At 46.9% G+C, this 23875-nt stretch overlaps 2 protein-coding genes across 14 annotated transcripts in view; one reads left to right on the top strand and one right to left on the bottom strand.

Moving 5' to 3' along the window:
* The window catches only part of CASK (calcium/calmodulin dependent serine protein kinase), a 285193-nt gene that overhangs the window by 141027 nt on the left and 120291 nt on the right, over window positions 1–23875 (top strand). For all 13 annotated transcript variants that reach the window (XM_036304037.1, XM_036304041.1, XM_036304040.1 and 10 more), the window contains exon 5: window positions 4038–4110. In XM_036304037.1, the coding sequence (XP_036159930.1) occupies window positions 4038–4110 (73 nt within the window). The remainder of the gene's footprint in view (window positions 1–4037; window positions 4111–23875) is intronic.
* On the bottom strand, window positions 14057–15957 carry GPR82 (G protein-coupled receptor 82). The gene is made up of 2 exons (XM_036304050.1): window positions 15896–15957; window positions 14057–15713 (listed from the first exon to the last, which is right to left on the bottom strand). Exon 2 carries the CDS (start codon window positions 15678–15680, stop codon window positions 14664–14666), a length of 1017 nt encoding a protein of 338 aa, XP_036159943.1. The 5' UTR covers window positions 15681–15713; window positions 15896–15957; the 3' UTR covers window positions 14057–14663.

Below are 23875 nucleotides of genomic sequence, written 5' to 3'. Positions count from 1 at the left end.
TAAACCAGGACCACTTTTACTCTGTTCCCGCCCATCCATATGGCTTTTCCTTAACTTCATGCTTGTCCCTGTCACTGGGCTACATGTCAGGATAGGGAGAATAGTAGTGTGTGGAGGTGATGTCATACAGTGAAATGACTTGCGGTCTCTCCCAATCTCAGGATTTATAGAAAGGGTAGTTTATACACATCAAGATGAAAGCCTGTTGGTTTTAAAATCTACCCATGTTTGCTGTTGAAGTGATGTCACGAAAGGAATCCTATATAATAAAAGCCTAATATGCTAAGTGTCCAGTCGTCCAGTTGTCCATTCAACCAATCAAGGCCGCTCAGCTGCTCACTATGATGTTCACTGACCACCAGGGGGCAGATGCTCCAACCGGTAGGTTAGCTTGCTGGCAGGGTCTGGCCAATCAGGACTGAGCAAGATGGGCCGGACACGCCCTGGAGCCTTCCTGTGGTCCCTCCCCAACTGGCCAACCTCCTGTGTCCCTCCCCGGCCCTGATTGTGCACCTGTGGGGTCCCTCGGCCTGGCCTGCACCCTCTTGCAATCTGGGACCGCTCAGGGGATGTCAGAGAGCCATTTTCGGCCCAATCCCACAGGCCAGGCCAAGGGACCCCACTGGTGCACGAATTCATGCACCGGGCCTCTAGTTTTTCATAATGGACCAGAAAAGAGTAGTTTTGGGACCAGCAAGTGACACAGCAAAAAAGAGAGGTTTGACTCAACTTATAAAAGCCCTTCCTAAAATGACAGAAGGGGGGGGCAGCCTCAGAGCGCACTATTAGGCCTGTTCCCTGTTACGGAGGCTCGGTGACCCGGTGACAAGGGCACACAGATCCTCCCTCCGGTTACAGTGTTAAGTGAGACGACTTCTAACCTTCCTTCTCCTTTGATTCTGTGACTCATGGCTGGGAAGCTCAGCTGCAAGGCCGAGGCACCAAGTCCTCAAATCAATAGGGTTGCTTTTCCCACCCGGCTGAGCTTCGAGAGGAGCACCACCCAAACCGTGTTCAGTCCTTACAACCCCTTTGGGGATCGAATGGCCCTTTCACAGGGGTCGCCTAAGACCAGGGGTCCTCACACTTTTTAAACAGGGGGCCAGTTCACTGTCCCTCAGACCGTTGGAGGGCCGGACTGTAGTTTAAAAAAAAACTATGAACAAATTCCTATGCACACTGCACATATCTTATTTTGAAGTAAAACAACAAAACGGGAACAAATACAATATTTGTATTTGCATGTGGCCCGCGGGCCGTAGTTTGAGGACCCCTGCCTAAGACCATCGGAAAACACATCTATAATTCCATACTGTTTTTGTGATGAATCACTATGCTTTCATTACGTTCCATTTGTAACAATGAAAACACATCCTGCATATCAGATATTTCCATGACGATTCATAACAGTAGCAACATGACAGTGATGAAGTAGCCACGAAAATAATGTTATGGTTGGGGGTCACCACAACATGAGGAGCTGTATGAAAGGGTCGCGGCATGAGGAAGGCTGAGAACCACTGAATTAGTCCGGCCCTCCAACGGTCTGAGGGACAGTGAACTGGCCCCCTGTTTAAAAAGTTTGCAGGGAGGTCTGGGCCTCCAGGGCCGCTTCCCACGTCCCCCCTCGCCGCATCCCACACGCACGTGTGTCCCAGAAGGGGTGAGGTCTCCGCGTGAGGTCTGTGGGGTTACACACAGGGGAGCTTGCAATAGGACGCCTGTCCATTGTAAACCCAGGGAGCTGGGGGGCTGACATGACATCCAGAAAGCACAGGCCGCCACGACGCTTCATGAGCTGGAGCTCTCTGATTCGGTTTAATCAGGAACTCTCTAGAACGTGTGGGTGGATTTCAGTTCTCTCTTTATTCATATGTAGAGCCACCCCAGGTCATGACCGGGAGGGTGGAGAAAGAGCAGTGTCAGTCTGTTTTTTCTGGGGAGAAAGCAATCCCCCCCCCATACACACCCCGAGATTCTGCTATGTACGATATTCAGATTTTAATGTGCTCATTCAGTGAGATGTTTTTAAATGTTTTTATTGATTTCAGAGAGAGGAAAAGAGAGAGAGAGAGAGAGAGAGGATGATGAAAGAGAATCATTGGTCAGTGGCTGCCTCCTGCACACCCCACACTGGGGATCGAGCCTGCAACCCGGGCTTGTGCCCTGACCGGGAATCAAACCATGACCTCCTGGGTTATGGGTCGATGCTCAACCACTGAGCCACACCAGCTGGTCATAAGGTGGTTTTTTTTTAATGAGGCTTTGAGATAGGAATTTTCTTTAGCTAAAGATATGAGCAGCTGTCTTAGTACCGTATATTCAAAGTATCCACAGTGCAGTGTAAGCTGTGTCCACGCTACCTAGTTTCACCTTCCCCTAGGTGCACAAATATCCTCTTTCTAAACCTTTGACTAAATTTAACAATAATAACGATGTGGTAATAATTGTGACTTCGCCTTTGCAGCATGGCTTCAAGTTTACAAAGCACTTTCACATTTGTGGCTTCTGCCATTTCAGGGGCCACAGACCCCCCCAGAGCCTGATTTGAACCCCAAGTTCAGAACCCCTAGCTCACATGGAAACTTCAGTGCCGGCTGCCCTGGCCCAGGCAGAGAGCATGTGGCCACAGCCCCGTAGGTGTGCATTTGCAAAGTAAGACAGATGGAACATGTTAGCACAGGCCTAGCTCTGCTGTGAGGAGACGGTAAGTATAGGAACCGAGTCTGGGTCGGTTTTCCTACCTTTTGAAAAAGGGAATCTTCTGACCAATTGCAATCCATGAAATAACGCGGATTCTAAACAGAGGGACATCCATCCGAGTTTGGCTAGATAGTAGCAACCAAAGCAGGAACTTGATGGCAAAGTCTTTTTAAATTTAAAGCAGGAGTGGGGAGATTTTGTTTGTCTTAAGTCACAAGCACACACACACACACACACACACACACGGTCATGTATGAGTATTGTGTTTTTAAAGGATGGGGAAGGTCAGATCTGGAAAGACGGAATGAGATTCAATAAATAATGTGGAGGATATTGCATTTCTATGTCCTGGCTGGTTGGGGAAGGACAAGGGGAAGATAAGAAAGGGCGAGGGAGAATGGGCGCAACGAGAAAGATATGAAGGGAGTGAACTGCAGAGGAAGAGAAGGTGGAAAAGACGCTCAGAAAGAATACTGGGACGACAGAGCACTCCAGAATGGAGGGGGAGTCAGATCCCTGCCTGCCTGTGCTCAGTGCCCCCCACTATCTGGAGGCCCCCCCGCGGGGTGTGCCGGCACCCACGGCTCATATTCACGCCCAGCAGTTCAACAGCAGCATCAAGTCCTCAGAACCAGTGCTCGCATCCTGTCACACCTGTTGCTGCAGGATCCTGTCACCCCCTTCTAAGGACCTTTCTGCAAAGTGCTAACACCTCCTGGGCCCGGGGGGGGGGGGGGGCCTTAGCTGATCCCTGCTGGCCATGCGAGGAGTCCGACTTCCTGGGACCTAGGCCCAGTACAAAGCGCTGTGTTCAAGGATGCCCCAACCACAACGCAACTTTTAAAATGTATTTTTATTGATTTGAGAGGAAGAGAGAGAGAGAGAGAGAGAGAGAGAGAGAGAGAGAGAGAGAAACATCCATGATGAGAGAATCACAGATCAGCTGCCTCCTGCATAACCCACACTGGGGATCGAGCCCGCACCCCAGGCCTGTGCCCTGACCGGGAATTGAACCCTGACCTCCTGGTTCCTAGGACGATGCCCAACCACTGAGCCACACCGGCCGGGCTTAAGCTTGAATTTTCGTTTGCAAAGCTATTTTCCTTGCGAACTATGTGACATTCTTTTGACTTCGCTATCTTAGAACAGGTAGAACACCTGATTTCCTCAGAAAGCTCCTAAACGTAGGAGTCTGCCAGCTCTCATCATTAGGCCTCACACCCCAGCAGTCTTGTTTACTCCAACGCCAGGCTCCATGGGCAGCGAATACGAGGGTGTATGCAGTTTGAAAGACAAGTGTTTTACAGCTTTATGTTTCTTGTGTTTTTCTGCAGTCATTACATGAGACAGATCCTGGAAGCCCTGCGCTACTGTCATGATAACAACATCATTCACCGGGATGTGAAGGTAAGGAGAGAAACTGACTTAAGTTTCCGATGATTTCTCTCATCTTCTTATTTAGCAGCTTTCTACATATGGAGTCATGTGTCATTCCTCAAGCAGCAGTTTTTATCATTTCCGTTTCCTTACTTTTGTTAAAATGCACATGCGTTCTAAAATTTTGTTATCCCTGCCCTAGCCGGTGTGGCTCAGTGGATAGAGTGTCAGCCTACGGACTGGAGGGTCCCGGATTCGATTCTGCTCAAGGGCACATGCTTGGGTTGTGGGTTCAGTCCCCAGTGGGGGGTGTACAGGCAGCAGCCCATCCATGATTCTCTCTCATCATGGATGGTTCTCTCTCTCTCTCTCCCTCTCCCTTCCTCTCAGAAATCAATAAAAAAATATATTTAAAAAATAAAAATAATAAAATTTTGTTACTCCTCTTTTGCTATCATGTATGGTGAGAGGAATTAAAAAATCCAACAAGCCCTGGCTGGTTTGGCTCAGTGGATGGAGCGTTGGTCTGCGGACTGAAGGGTCCCGGGTTCGATTCCGGTCAAGGGCATGTACCTGGGTTGCGGGCACATCCCCAGTAGGGCGTGTGCAGGAGGCGGCTGATCGATATTTCTCTCTCATCGATGTTTCTCTCTCATCGATGTTTCTCTCTCATCGATGTTTCTAACTCTCTATCCCTCTCCATTCCTCTCTGTAAAAATCAATAAAATATATATTTTTTAAATAAAAAAAATACATTTGTATTGATTTCAGAGAGGAAGGCAGGGGAGGGATGGAGGGAGGAAGAGAGAGAGAGAGACAGGGAGAGGGAGAGAGAGAGAGAAACATCAATGAGGAGAGAGAATCATGGATCGGCTGCCTCCTGCACGTCCCTGACTGCCTGATTCATAGGTCGACGCTCAACCACTGAGCCACGCCAGCTCGGCAGTGCCCGGGTATGTTGTCACTGCCTCTCTCTCTAACCCACAGCATCCACAGACGTGCTCTCCTTCTCTCGAAATATATGATCAAGGGCCTGGCTTCCTTCATGTATTTTAATGGTTAAGAAAATCAAGTAGACTTAAATGTTCTACAGTGTTTGGGAAATTTTAACTGAAACTCTTGTGGTTAAAAGCTGAGAAAAAGCATAAGCGATTCCCAAACAATGTAGTGGCATGTTATAATAGCAAATGAGAAATCATTGGAGCCCGGCCGGCGTGGCTTAGTGGGTGAGCGTCGACCTATGAACCAGGAGGTCAGGGTTCGATTCCCGGTCAGGGCACAGGCCCGGGTTGTGGGCTCCATCCCCAGTGTGGGGCGTGCAGGAGGCAGCCCATCCATGATTCTCTCATCATGGATGTTTCTATCTCTCTCTCCCTCTTTCTTCCTCTCGGAAATCATTAAAAATATATTTTTTAAAAAGAAAAATTGAAGAAATGTAAAAAATCCACATTAGTGTAAAATTAGCTGTGAAATATTATTCATGCTTTTTAAATGCAGTGATAAGAAAATGATACTGTTTTTATCAGCAGTCAATACCGAACAACCCAATGATACGTAAGTATTATTATGTAAACAGTATTCTTCAGTTATATAAACAAGGGGAGATAAAAGGGGAAATTGTCAATGGCAGTGGCATGCCTGTTATTCTTTTGTGTTTAGTGAATATAAGTACATATACACAAAGGAAAATATATCTCCTTGTATATAGTGTGTAAAACATATACCAGACAAAAATGACCATTTGAAAACTTAAATGGGTAAAACAGATTCTTAGCTCATATAATAACCTTGTGTCAAAAATGCCTTTGCTCAGCAGGCAACTTTATTTTGAATTCTGTTCTTGAAAGCAAATTATATCAGCATCACATCATGTAATAAATAGTGAGTGACAACGTGCTCCACGGTAATACTTTCGGTAGCTAATATAGTGAGCTTTTGCTTAGCCATGGCCTTTGATATCACGGCAATTCAAAACCACACCTTCTCAGTTACCTTCTGATTGATTCATTCAAATGTTTGGGTGTGTGCTCTATGCAGAAGACTGTGCCTGGAGCCCGAAAGCTATTATGGTGTCAGGAGGGATCAACACAAACCAAAACTTAGTGACTTCACACAACCACCATCACTTATTAGCTCAGAAATGGTGCCATTTGGACAGAGCTTGATGGGGCCTCCTTGATTCTGTTCCACAGGCTGTTGGGGGCCAGCAAGGCCAGTAGCCAGGAGGCCTCACTCGCTCTTCTGGCATCTCAGCTGAAGTGCCTGGAAGAGCTGGGAGCTGGTGGGCCCTTCATAAATGCGAGTTGCCAGGCCTCTTGAAGCCTTGGCCCCAAGTTGGCATTGTGTCGTGTCCTGCGTTCTATTAGTCAAAGGCCATTAAAAGACGAAGTCAGCCCTGGCCAGTGTTGCGCAGTGGATAGAGCGTCGGCCTGCAAACTGAAGGGTCCTGGGTTTGATTCCGGTCAAGGGCACATGCCCAGGTTGCAGGCTCGATCCCCAGTGGGGCGCATGCAGGAGACAGCCGATCCATGATGCTCTCTCATCACTGATGTTTCTCTCTCTCTCTCCCTCTCCCTTCCTCTCTGACATCAATGAAAATACATTTTAAAAATCCAAGAATAACTTGGCTCTCCCGTCAGCCCTTTGCATCCACGGATTCGACCAACCCTGGAATGAAAACAGATTTTTCAATACACAGTTGGGAAGCGCCGGTTGGGAGTGCAAACTGTTTTCGATCCGTGGTGGGTGAATCCCCAGATGTAAAACCTGTGGAAACAGGAGGACCGACTGTATTTATTGGAAAAAACAAATCCCACATAGAAGTGAACCCACGCAGCTCAAACCTGTGCTGTTCAAGGTCAAGTGTACATTGCTTTGTTGGTAGTACATTGAATAGGGGCTCAAGCGGGGAAGCCAGCAAACAGGAGTGTGCCGGAGCGGTGGCAGTAGAGGTGGTGAGAAGGTAGATTCCGGGTACATTTTCAAGGTCACGTCAACAGGATTTGCTAAAATAATTAGTGTTGGTAATTTAGCCCAAAGTAGTTTTATTCAGGACCTTGTAGGGGTTTTCCAATGTAGGGGTCATAATAAAACTTTAATAGCAATACATGTCACATGGGTAATGAGTTCACATTTCACTCGATGTGTTAATATTTTTGCCAATAAAGCAGCCTATTTTTCTTCACATTCAGATATATTAGCCAACGACTTGAACAGATGTAGATTTCATGTGTATGTAGATTCTGTCTTTTTGTAGTTTAAGTTATCTTTCCTTATACTCAGTAAGGAAAATAGAAGAGCAATGTTTCATTCCTTTTAGAAAATTTAGCTTATTTCATCACTTGCTACACCTAGCCAAGAATATTCTTAGTCTCCCCGTCCCCTCCAGCCCCCTCTCCCGCTTCCCCCCTCCTTTCTCATAATTCTTGGCACTGATCCCAAAGCAGTAGATTTCCTAGCATTTCATTGATGAATAATGCTACCTTTCTTTTTAAAAAAAAAAAATATATATATTTTATTGATTTTTCACAGAGAGGAAGGGAGAGAGATAGAAAGTTAGAAACATCGATGAGAGAGAAACATCGACCAGCCGCCTCCTGCACACCCCCACTGGGGATGTGCCCGCAACCCAGGTACATGCCCTTGACCCGAATCGAACCCGGGACCCCTCAGTCCACAGGCCGACGCTCTATCCACTGAGCCAAACCGGTTTCGGCAATGCTACCTTTCTTGACTCAGTAGGCGTTTCTTTGTGAAATCATCATAATTGAGTAAAATGTTTTCTCGTGTCGCGTTAGATTTGACTTGATGATGTCGCATGACCTGTCGCGGACGTGCCTTTGCTGCTGGAGGCTGTCCTGTGTGTTGTGCCTCTACCCACCACTGCCAGTGGCATTTCCCCCAATTACAACCATCAGAAATGTCTGCAACATTGCCCAATGCCCCCGGCACAGAAACAGCCCTGGGTCACACTCGGTCATAACGTAATGTTATCTTTCCCATGCTTCGCCTCCCACGGGCATGTATTAGCACACTAGAGGCCCGGTGCACAAAATTCATGCAAGAGTAGGCCTTCCTTTCCCCAGCTGCCGGCACCGGCTTCCCTCGCAGCCCCAGCTTTGTCCGAAAGGACATCTGGTCTAATTAGCATATTACGCTTTTTTTATTATAGATGAATACAGAGTCCTTTTTTTTCTGTCACCTTCTCTTGTATTCCTCTTCCTGTTTCAGTGTTTCTCTCTTTTCTTCCTCTCACCCCTAAATTAAAAGTACTTTAGAAAGAGCCCTGGCTTTGGCCGGTTTGGCTCAGTGGATAAAGCGTCGGCCTGCGGACTCAAGGGTCCCAGGTTCGATTCCGGTCAAGGGCGTGTACCTTCGTACATGCGGGCACATCCCCAGTGGGGGGTGTGCAGGAGGCGGCTGATCGATGTTTCTCTCACATCGATGTTTCTCTCTGTCTCTCCCTCTCTCTTCCACTCTCCCTAAAAAGATCAATGGGAAAATATCCTCGGGTGAGGATTCAAAAACATTTTTTAAAAAGAAAGAAATGGCCCATTTGGCCAGGAAAATGCAGCCCCGGCCCCTCGCCTGCCTGCAGTGCTGTGGCGCTGGGGTTGGGGTCTCTGGTCCCTCCGGGCTCCCAAACAGCCTCCCAAGTGCACCTGCTGGGCGTGGGGCCCGCAAGCAGTCCTGCCTCCTGTGGCTCTGACCGACGGACGCCCAGTTCTAATAACTGAAGTTGGAGGTCAGCTGCTTCTCTAAATGCAAACTGCTGCACACAGGCACCTTCTGTTCTGGGCGGGGCCTGTGTCCAGGAGGCCGGGGGCTCAGTTGGGAGTTCTCAGAATTGGGCAGAAAGGCCAGTCCCACAGACACAGCAGAAGCCCCCCACCCCCAGCCCTGCCCTGCGCGCTTCCCTTAAATGGCTCCCCGCGCTCACTTTCCCCGCTCCCCTGTGGCCGCGCCTGGCTGCTCTCTGGTCCCCTTCTGGTCTCAGTTCTCCTTTCACCTGCTTCAGGCCAGACTTGATTGTGAGCTGCCTTCACCGAGCGGCGCCGGTTGCCATGGCGTTGGGGATTCTTCCAGCCGCTCTTCCTCTATTGCTCTCGCTTGCTGACACCTGTTTTCCATCCCTGACCACAGCTCCCAAAAGTCCCCGAGTTGCAGAGAAAAGCAGTGCAGAGAAAAGCACACGGGCCGATCTGCGTTTTCTTTCTGGAGGAAATGGTCCCGGTTGGCAAGGAATAATCCGCATACGCTGAGTTTGAGTGTGGGGTTTTAATCACTGCACTTCGAAAAGGCTCACGAATTACAAAATCATCTTCAACTTACCTTGTATTTTTCTAATATATTTGTGTTGATCTCAGAGAGGAGGGGAGAGGGAAACTTCAATGATGAGAGAGAATCCTGGACCGGCTGCCTCCTGCACGCCCCCCACTGGGGATGGAGCCCACAACCCAGGCCTGTGCCCTGACCGGGAATTGAACCCGGGACCTCCTGGTTCCTAGGTCAACACTCAACCACTGAGCCACACCAGTTGGGCTACCTTGTATTTTTTTGTTTTTCAGAGAGGAAAGGAGAAGGAGAGAGAGAGAGAAACATCCATGATGAGAGAGAATTGTCAATCAGCTGCCTCCTGCACGCCCCCTACTGGGGATCAAGCCCACAACCCAGGCATGTGCCCTTGGCCGGAATTGAACCTGGCACCCTTCAGTCCACAGGCTGACGCTCTATCCACTGAGCCACACCGGCTAGTTACCTTATATTTCTAACTACTGTGCTTCTCTTCTCCCGCCCGACCCTTCAAAAACAATCAACTCCTTGACTTCAAAAGAAAAGAATGGCTTTTTCTTTGCTTATTAGATGCAAACCCTTTCACTGCTGTGCTTCTCCTGAGGCAGGGGCAGCGAGCGTGGATGATGCAGCCAAAGCGGCTTTTTCTGTCGGGTGCATAGCCTTTCTCACGTAGGAACTCTTTCTTCCCTGTGATGTCACTTCAGTTGGGATTTGGGGACAGTCCAGGGAAGGTCCAGGGCATTAGGCCACACAATGGAAATGCTTGGTTGGCCAAGCAGGCTTTCCTTCCATCGCATCTCCCACCCTGCAGGCTGCAGGGCCCGGATATGCCGTGGGAGTCCTGCCCAATCAGAACACGATGGGCAGCCTTCCCTTCTGCCCGGGGAGCACAAACTCACTTCCAGGTTGAGTAGTCTATCTTCCTTTTGCTTGTGTAGTCTTTTTTTAATATATATTTGTATTGATTTCAGAGAGGAAGGGAGAGAGAGATAGAAACATCAAAGATGAGAATCATTGATTGGTTGCCTCCTGCACACCCCACACTGGGGATCGAGCCCACAACCGGGGCATGTGCCTTTGACCGGAATTGAACCCAGGACCCTTCAGTCCACAGGCAGACGCTCTACCCACTGAGCCACACCGGCGAGGGCTGGATGTTTGGTCTTAATGGTTTGTGTTCCTGACTCATAGTTTGAAAGTTTGCCTCAGTGAGAATATGTCTATGAAAAGGATGCGAGGGGAGATAAACAGTGGTTGCAGCCTGTTTGAAGGCATAATCGTGTTGCCCTAAGTCAGAATTTGGGTTTCTGAAATTGCTTGCCTCTAGCTCACAGGAACATTACAAACACCGTTTTTCTGAAATCCACACTTTAAAGTTAGCGTCCATCTAGAAAATGATTATTTCATATAAAATACTTGCCATGACCTTAAATCAGCGGTTCTCAACCTGTGGGTCTCGACCCCTTTGGGGGTCGAACAACCCTTTCACAGGGGTCGCCTAAGACCATCGGAAAACACATATGTAATTCCATATTGTTTTTGTGATTAGTTACTATGCTTTAATTATGTTCAATGTGTAACCATGAAATTGGGGGTCACCACAACATGAGGAGCTGTGTTAAAGGGTTGTGGCATGAGGAAGGTTGAGAACCACTGCCTTAAATAGCCAGGTCTTCAAGTTACACAAAAAATGCAGCATGATTTGCAACCACCTGTTCAGGAGAGCCGCTATGCTGTTAAGATAAACATGGTGAGTGTAACAGGCTCAGTACAGAGAACTAAACAGGAGCTCTCTGTCAGAATGTGCAACTCACAGAGAAATGGCACAGCTCTCTTTCTGCCTCTTTAAATGTAGGAAACTGCTTTGGCCATATCTTTTATGTTTTATTTGAATAGTAGCCATGTAAAGTGACTTTTTCAAATAATTCTTTTTAGGCCCTGGTCCAGTAGGTCAGTTTGTTAGAGCATCCTACCCGTATGTCAAGGTTGTGGGTTCAGTCCCCAGTTAGGGCACATGCAAGAAGCAGGTTTGGCTGGGTGGACAGAGTGTCAGCCTGTGACTGAAAGGTCCCAGGTTCGATTCTGATCAAGGGCACATGCCTGGGTTGCAGGTCCAATCCCCAGTAGAGGGCATGCAGGAGGCAGCCAAGCAATGATTCTTTCTCATCATTGATATTTACCTCTCTCTTTCTCTCCCTCTTCTTCCTCTCTGAAATCAATCCGATCCTATATAATAAAAGCCTAATATGCTGTCTGACCATTCGATCAGTCGCTATGACACTCATTGACCACCAGGGGGCAGACACTCCAACCAGTGGGTTAGCTTGCTGCTGGGGTCCGGCCGATCGGGACTGGGCGAGAAGGGCCAGACATGCCCTGGAGCCCTCCCGCGGTCCTTCCCCCACCAGCCAACCTCCTGTGTCCCTCCCGGCCGGCCCCAATCGGCCCTGATCAGGACTGGGCGAGTTGGGTTGGACACGCCCTGGAGCCCTTGCACGGTCCCTCCCCGGCCCCAATCATGCACCAGTGGGGTCCCTCCGCCTGGCCTGCCCCCTCTTGCAATCCAGGACCCCTCAGGGGATGTCGGAGAGCCAGTTTAGGCCCGATCCCCACAGGCCAGGCCGAGGGACCCCACTGGTGCACAAATCCATGCACCGGGCCTCTAGTAAAAATATAAAATAAAATAAAATAATCAGCCAATGAGTACATAAATAAGTGGAACAACAAACTGACATTTCTCTCTCTCTCTCTCCCTCTCCCCCCCCCATCTCAAAATAAAATAAATTACACGAAATAATTATTTTTAGCAGATATATACAGTGGGGCCTTGACTTACGAGTTTAATTCGTTCCGTGACGGAGCTCGTAACTCAGATTACTCGTATGTCAGATCAATAGTGAACAAGTGAGACACGTGATGCTGGGCTGATGGTGTGGCGTTCACTGTGACGTTCACTGCGCCAACTAGCGGTGGGGTATCTGAAGCTGGCTCGTAACCCAAATTTTAGCTCGCAACTCAAAGCAAAAAATCGGCCAAGAGACGGCTCGTATCTCGAAAAACTCGTTAGTCGGGACACTCGTAAGTCAAGGCCCCACTGTATATTTAAAATCCTAAATGCGGTGAGATTTAATACAGTATGTTAAATGAAAACTATTGATCATCTTCTCAGCTCCCCTTAATCTAATGAGTTTGGGGTTGAAAACTGGTATGAGAATAAAAGTACTGGTGTAACTGGAAACACTTCCTCAGGAATCCTCCTGGCCAGCTGGGCGCTGCTCTGGGATTCTGTGGCTCTCGTGTCCATGACGTTTCTGGCTTGGGCACCTCCGTTGGCAGCCAGCTCTCAGGCAGCCACCTGCCTCTGTGTCTGCAGATGAACCAGCCAGAGATCAGGTTGCTGCTGGAGAATAGGCGCGCGCCGGACGCATTTGAAGCCAGCAGGTGGTTCCTCAGACTTTCCTCTGAAGATTTTCTCCTCTCAGTTAAGCATTGAAGTAAAACAGGGGGAAAAACATGTACTGTTTGTTTTCTATTCTTTTTACATTAAAATCATGCAGATGTGTTAGGGAAACCTCTAGTGCAGTGGTTCTCAACCTTCTGGCCCTTTAAATACAGTTCCTCATGTTGTGACCCAACCATAACATTATTTTCATTGCTACTTCCTGTCATGTTGCTACTGTGATGAATCGTCATGGAAATATCTGATCTGCAGGATGGTCTTAGGCGACCCCTGTGAGAGGGTCGTTCAACCGCCAAAGGGGTCGCGACCCACAGGTTGAGAACTGCTGCAGTGGTATTGATCACCTGGCCCGTGGGGCATCTGAAGAGTGAATTCCTTCTACATTTTTAATTCATGGACCCAAACCTGCTGTCAGTGTGAAGGCTTTGGGAAGTGCTGTGTGACCTGAAGGAACTGCCATGGACAGAATAAATGACGCTTTAAGTCTCTAAGTAACAGGTTTCAATGAATATTTATTCAACTTTATTTTTATTCAGCTGTTTTTGTTTGGTTCTTATCTGAGCAGAGAATGCAAGGACCATGGGAGTAGAAATAGAAAACACACTATAGCGCCAAAGGTGGTCATGATCTCTTTGGGAAGATAAACCACACATTTTTACAAATTATTATTATAATGTATATAATACGGAATAGAGTCACCATCATTTGTCTTACTGACTATTGCATGGAAGAAAGAAGTGACCATTAAGAAATGCTTACTCTTTAAATATTTGCTTAGAATATTGGGCAACTTACCCATGCACTTCAGTTTTCAATCAGTAAATTGACATACTCTAGGGTTGTGATCATTGACATAATACTTATAAAGCGTGTAAGAAGAATGCCTGACACATAGCAAGTGCTTAGTAAATGGTAGCTACTCATGATAGTAACATCTGATTTAATAATAGTGCCTATGAACTGTGCGGTCCTTTTCCATTCTACAAATGAGGAAATTAACACTTAACCAGGGTGAGGTGGAGCTAGGATTGAGCCCAAGGACTCCAACTGCAGAGACCAATCTCTGAACAGTAATGCGATTGTACTGCCTTATCATTGGTTCACTCATTTCACCAAAATTAATTGAACATATCTACATGCCCGGTTCTATTTGTCATCAATAACAACATTATATAAAATGCAGAGGAAACTATACAGAATGTGATCCAGATTGGCATAGAATGGCATTGTATTCGCTTTTTATTGTGACAAAGTCTAATCCAAATATTTAAGCAGAGTTACAAATAACATCTGCTTGAGAAATACTAGAATCAATGAATGTTGCTTCTCCTAGTATCCTAAGCCACATAATACCAAATAGTGTGCTTCATACCTTGAATTCTTACACTGTATCATTCACACATTTAGATAGGACTTAAATGAGGAAATTTCGTATCCACTTTTTCTTTTCTTGTCTTCAAAGTCCCCAACAAAACAGTCTCCACAGATGGACGCTTGTATTTGAAAAGTCCACACCTTTGGCTTCCTGGTCCTACTGCCATGAAGCACTGTGTCCCGAATAGGAGCCCCTGTGGCTGACTTTGCATAGAAAATGGTCTGTTGGTTTCCTGTGCAGCGGGATCCTTTCAATGCGCTTACTTTTGCCTCTGAAGGTCTCTGTCCTCTCAGCCTTCAGTACAAGTTGAACTGTAAAGTGACTTTTCTGGTCACTTTTTAAACCAAAGAGGTCTTCTCGGTGCCTGTTACCCACCGCGTGATGGCCCGTTGACCATGTCGTTTTATAGTCATCTGAGTGCTTTTCTAGGTGGTGGGCTTTCCCCCTCAAAAGTCAGCCATAGGGTTGGGTAGGCGTGGGTTCAGATTTTGTGACGAGATCATACAGTATCTTCTTGAACGTCTTATCTAAAAAAAGAAATATAATGGGGTCGGTGCTGCTTCTGGCTGAGGCGAGACAGGTGAGGATGTTTTTGATTTCTATCAAATAATTGAGTTGCTCACAGCTCACCGTTTGGTGGAGCACATAGAAAATGGGCTTAAAGATGCTGTAGGGGAGGAAACAGACAATCAGTAGGATCTGGATGACCAGCAGATGCCTCCTCACGGAACTGTACATGAGAGGTCTCTCCGTGATGGACGTACAGGTCCTGATCTTTCTCAGGTGGCTCACAAAAGAGTAGTATGACGTGAGGACGACTAAAAACGAAAATCCGATAAACGTGGTCCCGATGAGGCCCGCGATCTGCGAGATCATGGCTCCGAGTTCCATCTTCCGGTTATAGCACAGGGTCTCCTCCCCCTCCGTGGCCTCCACCACGGAGTAGTAGATGATCACCGGGATGATGGTGCCCAGCACGCCGCCCCAGATGTACACGCAGAGCTTTTTAGCGAAGTTGGGCTGGCGGAACTTTTTCAGTAAATGGCCGTAAAATATCTTCTCATAGCACGAAGTGGTCTCGGGCGTGGACTCCTTTTTCATCAGGGTAGCATAGCGGCTGATGGCGATCCAGCTTAAAATCAGGAGGCTGACAAACATACTGACATGCATGGGGAGCGTCCCCAGGAAATTGACCACCCTGCACTGGGCCGATCGATACTCCCATTGGAAACCCTTCAGGAAATACATCCCCATGAAGGGCATGGTGCTGCACACGAGTAAGTTCGCCGTCACGAGATGCGCCAGGTAGATGTGAGTGGAGGTTTTCTTGCCTATTTTGGTTAAAAACACCCATTGAGAGAGAGAATTGCCGAAGAGACCGACGACACAGAGGAAGCTGTAAAGGATTGGCAGGGCCACGGAGGAGATCGGGGAGGGCCGGATACATGTCCCGGCTGAGTGGTTACTCATTTAGGTCAGCTTTTCTTGACTTTGTCACAGGAGCTAGAACAGAATTGCAGGTGTTTTTAAAACATGTATCTGCCCTACACCTTCTTCCACCTCCCCCCGCCATGTTAAATATTTAAAATTATAAATGGTATTTAAGGTGAACGGTTTTTAAAAATTGGGCGAAATAGCGACATGGATGTGTTGGATGGAAAGGGAACGTGTAGATGCCTTCTCACCTTTTCCGATCCCAATTGTGCAGGTGAAATAAAAGCAAAAGTTGATGCGGAAAGCGCCTTTGTCTAAAAAAACAAAATTCGATAAACATAGTTAAATGCCTGAGTTTTGTCACTTTTACTAGAGGGCTTTATAGTTCTTCTATTAGACTCTAAAGCAGTTTGTAAATGACAATTGATTTCTCTTCCTAGAAAGGTACTTTTTTATAATTTTAAGGCACTTTCAAGCCATACACACACTGGCCAAAGGAACCTGTTGCCAAAGCATGGAGAGAAGACTGATCTGTAATCACCGCATTCATTGTACATAAATACTGTTCAAAATGGTGTCTTTCCGTGGCTGGATTAAAGCACTTCTCTAAAATCTAATACTATTAGAAGAGTCTCTTTTCCTATTTCAGAAGCAAACTTAATTCCACAGAAACAGGCACTCGGGCAAGATCCTGATTTGCACAGATGGAAAGTATAGTAACCAAGGATAAACACCAAAATCCCAGGATCTTTACCAAAGGCCATCAATAATTTATTTCAAATACTAACGCTAAACAGTCCTACTTTAATACGAAGTTTACTTTCAAATTCTGTCAAAACTGTAGCTGCTGTGCTTGTTGGTTAGAGCGCCCTCACGTGTCTGTGTGTGTAATTGAGTATCTGGTTTTTCAGAGAAGAGGTTTCTTAGAAGTTATTTTAATCCCAGCAGAAATGCAGGTGTGGCGTTTGCTTTTCTGTCTTATTTTTAAATCTTTATTTAAAGGGTACACATAAAGGGTTGAAAAGCCACATAAAAACTCCTTGTCATTCTTATTTTTCTCCTGTCCTCATTTCTTTCAGGGGAGAATAATAGAAGTTCTTGGGTTCTGGTCAAATAAGAATCATGAGATTTCTCAGAATGTGCCACATTTCTTGAATTTTTCACCATAACTTTCTAGGAACCACATTCTCTATTCTTTTCTAACCTAGAGTGAGGATTCTCAATCTTATTTTTAGAATCCTATCCGCTCTTTGGCTAAACACAAAACGTTGACCATACATTGCCTTCTGAGATTCTCATATGCCCCCGGCCCCTCGGGGCTGCTTGTTCTCTATCTCGCTTCAGAATCATGCTTATATTTTTGCCTCTTGGATTGCAGAAACAGTATATTTGAAAAAAATCCCTATGACAATTTTGAAATAATTTTTATACCAAACAAGACCCACCTAAAGACTTGAAAACCTGAGACCCTTCATTAATGTCTACCGTGTCTCTGTCATTCTGTTCTATTTCTTTGTCGTTTTTCCTCAGGAAATAGTCCATGTGCCGCACAGTTAGTGTGTTTGAATCCACTCCACCTGGCAAATCGGAATCTGCTTGCAGTTAGTGTATCATATCTGCTTGTAAATATCTAAAACCTAAACTGTAGCACATCAGGCAAGTGGAAAGTGAACTAAGCCAGTTTCTTTCTTAAGGAAAATTGATCTGATCAAAGTCGTTTTTATTTTCCAGAAGAAATGGACCTTTTTTATGATGATATGAAAGGAACACACTAGCCCCCTGCTTTGTATACATAATACATTCTATACTACAATCTGAAATCTTACTCCTTACCATCGCCTTGTTCTGTTTCACGCTAGCAAATGCTTCAGAACAGAAGGGAGGTAAAGAGCCTTCCACAGAGTCAACCGCTATGAGAGGAATGACATTGACACTGAACTTCAGTGTAACAAATGACAACTAGTTCACATCTTCAGCTTCCCAAACATCAGACTTGTGTCTACTATGTACATCTCCTTTCAAAATAAACTTGGATTCTAAAAGTACTGGATAATTCGTTTCTAAAATTTGGAAAATAGTATTAGGCTTAAGAAATCAAAGAAAAATCACTACACACACACACACACACACACACACACACACACACACACACACACACACAGAATTGTTCTCCAAAACGATCTCTCCAAGCCTGCATTCCCCTCAGTATGCTGACTGCCTTGAGTCGTGCACACATTGGGTCTCAGCTGATTTGACAGATGAAAAAGGTTCTACAAGTCTAAGTTCAGTTACTAATGATCATCTACATAATGACTGCTGACCAGCTCCCTTACCTGCACAAGCAGCTAATGCAAGCGAGGCTCCGTTGTTCAGGGCAGTGATGCTAAACTTCAGGCTCAGCCTCTCTGCTCATCACACCTTCGGTGCCCGGCCGTGTATGTCAGTGTGAAGAGATTCTCGCACGACACTGACGACAGTGGGGAAAAAAGGAAATAAACACTGTTGTAGCAATCCAGTAGCTGTAGCAAACGTAGCAACTACCTTTCCCACCCAAAAGACAACTAATTTCTCTGTTTCTGCAGTGAGAGAGTGGGAGGAAGTTGGTGGACCATATATATACTGTACTTCCATGTGATTCTCTTATGCCCCAGTGACACCTCAGCTAGCTTGACTAGCATGCTTGATTGAAGTTCAAAGGTTTGAGCCCCGTGGCTAGTTAGTTTTACACCACCCAGTGGTAGAGGGAACCACTCCGTATGGACCCAATCAAATATTCATACCAACTTGTCTGTAAAATCAGTTTTCTTATCTACAGAAGCTATTAGGTAAGGAAACTGAGTTTTGTCATCCTTATTCTTGATAAGGATGAATTGCAATAAGCCACCCACAGATGATTTCACAGACAAGGATAAACAAGTGAGGCCCAGCCCGGCCCGTGTGGCTCAGTGGTTGAGCACTGACCCATGAACCAGGAGATCGCCGTTTGATTCCCTGTCAGGTGACATGCCTGGGTTGCGGGCTCGATCCCCAGTGTGGGGCATGCAGGAGGCAGCCAATCCATGATTCTCTCTCATCATGGCTGTTTCCATCTCTCTCCCTCTCCCTTCCTCTCTGAAATCAATACAAATATATTTAAAAAAATAAAGTAGCCCTAGCGGGTGTGGCTCAGTAGATAGATTGTCAGCCTGCAGACTGAAGGGTCCCGGGTTCGATTCCGGTCAAGGCCACGTACCTCAGTTGCAGGCTGCTCCCTGGCTGGAGCCTTGGTCGGGGCATGTGCAGGAGGCAACCCATCAATGTATTTCTCTCGCATCAGTGTTTCTCTCTGTCTCTCCCTCTTCCTAAGAATCAATAGGAAAATATCCTCAGATGAAGATTAACAAAAATGGGGGGACGGAGGTGGGGGGAAAGCTAGAACCCAGCAGGCACAAGACAACTCCGTTATACCTGAATGTTTGTGCTTCAACTAGACCCGTGGTCGGCAAACTGCGGCTCACGAGCCACAGGCAGCTCTTTGGCCCCTTGAGTGTGGCTCTTCCTAAGCCTTAGGAAGACCCTAATGAAGTTACTAACAATGTCCCTACCTGTATAGTTTAAATTTAAAAAATGCCAAAGATCGTTATTCCTCCAATTCGGGGGGGGGGGGGGGGGGGCGGGGGGCATCGAAGCTTGCCTGCGGCCAGTTCAGCGCACCCCAGGCCAGTGGTGCCTCCGGGAGGAAGCACAGCTGTGAGCTCAAAGCTGTGGTCTCCGGGCCGCTGAGCGCCCCGGCCGCTGCAGGATGTGGGGTCTGGCCACGGCCATCCTGCCCTCAGCCGGGTGTGAAGAACCTCTACTTGCCCCTGAGAGCTGGTTTCTCAGCACCCCTGGGCACATTTCCCAGCCGGTCGGAAATGTGGGATAGTCCAGAAAAATCGTTCGCTTTTTTCAAATATTTGTATTGATGTCAGAGAGGAAGGGAGAGGGAGAGGGAGAGAAACATCCATGATGAGAGAGAACCATGGATCGGCTGCCTCCTGCCCGCCCCTCACTGGGGATGGAGCCCGCAACCCGGGCCTGTGCCCTTGACCAGAATCAAACCCAGGACCCTTCTGTCCGCAGGCTGACACCTTACCCACTGAACCACACCAGCCAGAGTGAAAAATGATTAGCTTTGTAAGAAAGGTCTAATGGCAAGACCTCCATGGGCCTAATCAATGCTTGTGCTTCACCTTTGACCTTTGTCGTGTCCTATGGGCTTGAATGCAGCAGGCGGGTCGTGTCTTCTAGAAACACCCACCAAAAAGCACTGGTGGCAGTCATAGAATCGGAATGCCCTCCGAGGTGGCAGTGGGAAAGCAGCCGGGAAAGTAGCAGGCTTGGGGAAGGGGAGTAACTTTGACCTTGGATGCGATGAGGGAAAACCTGGAGGGACAGGCCGATGTTGAATTTCACCATCTTCGCATCAGCCAAGTTCGGTTCATATTATGCTTCCGAGCCTACCTTTTTTTTTTTTACAAGTTCTTTGAAAAGCCAAGAGTATATAAAGTTTTCAGAAAATAAAGCATCTGATGATAGAATTCTAAAACTAATTTAGGAGATCACATCAGCACAGCTACAAACCATATACGCCTGTGCGCCGGGGAACAACTACCTGAATTGCAAGGAGGTTTAGAGACTCCTGTGTCATATACACCTGGCCGTTTTATTAGCAGTCGCTTCTGTTGCATTTCTAAAGAAAATGGCCCTGAGGGTAAGTCCCCTGCTCCATGTCACTTCCTGTCCTCATCCAAGCGGAGGGGAAGAGAGATGGCAAAGGAAGACGAGGAAGAGTTTGGTGGATTAGGTCTTACCTGCTGTACCTACTAGTGTCTCTATTCATTTTCTCTTCTTTTTAAAAAATATATTTCTTTTGATTGATGTCAGAGAGGAAGGGAGAGGGAGAGAGAGAAACATCCATGCGGAGAGAGAATCATGGATCGGCTGCCTCCTGCACGCCCCCTACTGGGGATCGAGCCCACCACCAGAGTCAAACCCCAGACCCTTCAGTCCGCAGGCCGGCGCTCTATCCACTGAGCCACACCGGCCAGAGCGCATCTTGGTAATCTTTTGATGGATGGCGATATATGAGACTTGAAGTACTCGTTTTCAGGCATCCCTCTAAGCAAGTCTTCGTGTTTTAGATATTTCTCCAATTGCACTAGACATGGCAGAGTTGCTAATATTGCCATGCTGTCTCCTCCCCTTGTCTCCATCAAAAACCAGCCTAAAATGGATCGCTTCGATGAATCTGAAAATCAAGTATTGCATCCAGGAAATATAAGCTCATATGTCCAGAAATATCTGGTGGAGAACATTGGAAAGAAGAAACAGCAGTTACATTTTAACCCAGAAAAAGTCTGTGAGAGACTCGTTTCTTTGAAGGTGCTGTGTCCAGCAGAGGGCGGTGTGTTACCGGCCCTAATTACACCTCTTGCTACTAAAGGCTGAAGCACTACGGTGCCTGCGTTGCACTATTTTCTAACCAGAAAATGTGAAACAATTTGAAAGTATAGCGTTTTGAGCTCTAACAAAATGATAAGCTTCTTTAATTTAGTAGCTGAAAAACACTTTAAGTGTTAGAGAATAAAAGTAATTATGCAGACAGTGGATTTGCGTCCTTAAAGTGAACACGCGGTGCTATTTACCCGCCTTTAATAGGATATGTACTTTGGGGGTTTTGTACTAGTGATTAGCACAAGAGTCAGCTTTGTAAAATCTTCACAAATGTAATTGTCCTAATGGTAAAAAGAAAGTCTGACATTGGAGTATGCAGATGCAGAAGCTTTTATCATATTTTTAGTTTCCCTTTAACTTTTTATATATATTTTTATTGATTTCAGAGAAGAGGGAAGAGGGAGAGAGAGAGAAACATCAATGAGGAGAATCATTGATTGGCTGCCTCCTGCATGCTCCCCACTGGGGATTAAGCATTGTCTTTTTTGTTAATAAAATTATTATATTTGTTGTCACCATTTTAGAAATCAATGGTACATATGCTTTTCATTTATGTTTTGCTGGTGGCCCGGTGCATGGATTCATGCACATTGAAAGGAAATTAATTAGAAGGTGGCCAGTGGGGCGGGACTGGGCGAGACAGGCTGGACACACCCTGGAGCCAACCTCCCACAATCCCTCCCCGGCTGGCCGACCCGGGGCAGTGCCGTGGCTCCAAGGGCATCTGCAGAGTTAGCGAGGTCCCTCTAGCAGGTGGGGTCCCTCAGCCTGGCCTGCAGGGATAGGCCAAAACCAACTCTCCAACATCCCCCGAGGGGTCCCGGAGTGCGAGAGGGTGCTCTGCAAAGTTGCTGTAGTAGAGAGTGTAGAACGAAAACACAAGTGTGCAGTAAACCAGGTTCAGGGCCGACAGTGCCCCAGTAACATGACCCACGACTAAAGGTGGAATCACACGGCTCCTTGAGGAATCGGGCTCCCTCCTCTCTAGTTCCAGGGTGTGTCACCTGAGAACCACCACTGCCAAGTCACTGCAGCTTGGCAGCTCCTGCCTTGAGCGTCTGCCCCCTGGTGGTCAGTGTGTGTCATACCTATCGGTTGGTCACTTAGCCTTTTGTGTACCAAACCATCCCCCAGACTTGGTGGCTTATGCCAACAACCATCCGTTCGTTGTCAGTTCTGCAATTTGTTCTGGGCTCAGCTGGGCGGTTCTTCAGTCATTCTCACCTGGGGTCATTCACACAGCTTCTTAGCCATCTGACAGCTCAGCTGAGGTGAGTGGTCCAAGATGGCTTCACGCACGTGTCTGGAGCCTCAGTTGGGATGCCTGTGCGGGCCGAGCATCTCTCTCCATGTGATCTTTCACCCTGGGTTTATTTATAACCCGATGGGATCGGTTCCAAGAGGGCAACCCTGGAAGCTGTAAGGCCTCTTACGGTCTTGCTCCAATGTCATCCAGCATCCAGCACATTTTACTGATCAAAGCAAGTGACAGCATCTGCCCAGCTTCAAGAGGTGGGCAAAGACTTCACCTCTGGATGAGAGGCGCTACAGAGAATGTTGATATACTTTTTTTATTTTTTAAATATATATTATTGATTTCAGAGAGGAAGGAAGAGAGAGAGAGACATAGAAGCATCAATGATGACAGAGAATCATTGATCAGCTGCCTCCTGCACATCCCCTACTGGGAATCAAGCCTGCAACCTGGGATGTGCCCTTGACCAGAATCGAACCTGGGACCCTTGAGTCCACAGGCCAACGTTTACTTTGCAAAGGGACGTCCACCCTGTCCCACTTTGGTCTTGGAGCTGTCAGATTATTTTAATGATTTCTTATATTAAAAGGTCTGTTGTAATTCTCAGGAGCCATACTGTTTCCTTGGTACGTTTTATCCTCTGTAAATAGCCTTTCCCTTAATTTGCGTGCTTTTCTGAGTAGGGTGATGAAATCTCTCATCATACCTCAGGCCAAGAACCATCTCCTTGTCCACCGTCTGCATACTGTCCATACTCCCTGCCTGTCAGTCACTTAGTAGCCATCTTGGTTATCAGATGGGTTATCAGAGAGAGAGAGACCATATTTATATGACTGTGATACAATATCTATACTAATAAAAGGGCAATATGCTAATTAGAGCAGACATCTTCCAGACGTCCATCCCGACAATGCCACAGCGGCTGCAAGGGCCTAGGGCCTAAGCTGTCAGTAGGACATCCCCTGATGGCTCCCAGACTGTGAGAGGAGGCAGGCTGGGTTGAGGGACCCCCTACCCTCAGTGCATGAATTTTCTTGCACCAGGCCTCTAGTGTTGTTATAATTATTCCATTTTATTGTTGTTAATCTCTCACTGTGCCTAATTTATAAATTAAATTTTATCATAGGTATGTGTGTATGTATAGGAAAAAATAGTACATAGCATCCACTGGCATCTTGGAACGTTAGCCCCCACAGACGGGGGTTGGGGGGCTAGTATAGAAAGATTCTCAGCCTCGCTTGCCCCTTGAAACTCCATTCCCACCATACTAGGTGGTACTCATTTCTCACGCTCTCATTCTTTTGGGGATCCCAAATGCAAACCATCAGAGCATGAGACCCACATGTACTTACTTGGTTGACTTCTCTCTCTACTGGCCACATCTATTTGGAACTCTGCAATCGGTCCCCGCAAGAGCTGACCCTGTATGTTCCAGTGTTTTTCAAGTCGCACTGGCCACAAAGGGGAACTGAAGACGAGCAGGCATGCAAAGCTCATCAGT

Source organism: Myotis myotis, unplaced genomic scaffold (assembly GCF_014108235.1).
Source record: "Myotis myotis isolate mMyoMyo1 unplaced genomic scaffold, mMyoMyo1.p scaffold_m19_p_4, whole genome shotgun sequence".
Lineage (NCBI taxonomy): Eukaryota > Metazoa > Chordata > Mammalia > Chiroptera > Vespertilionidae > Myotis > Myotis myotis.
This window is presented reverse-complemented; position numbering and strand designations above follow the sequence as displayed.

Coding starts and splice junctions, on each gene's coding strand:
- GPR82 (XM_036304050.1), bottom strand. CDS start 15,680: ATGAGTAACCACTCAGCCGGGACATGTATCCGGCCCTCCCCGATCTCC.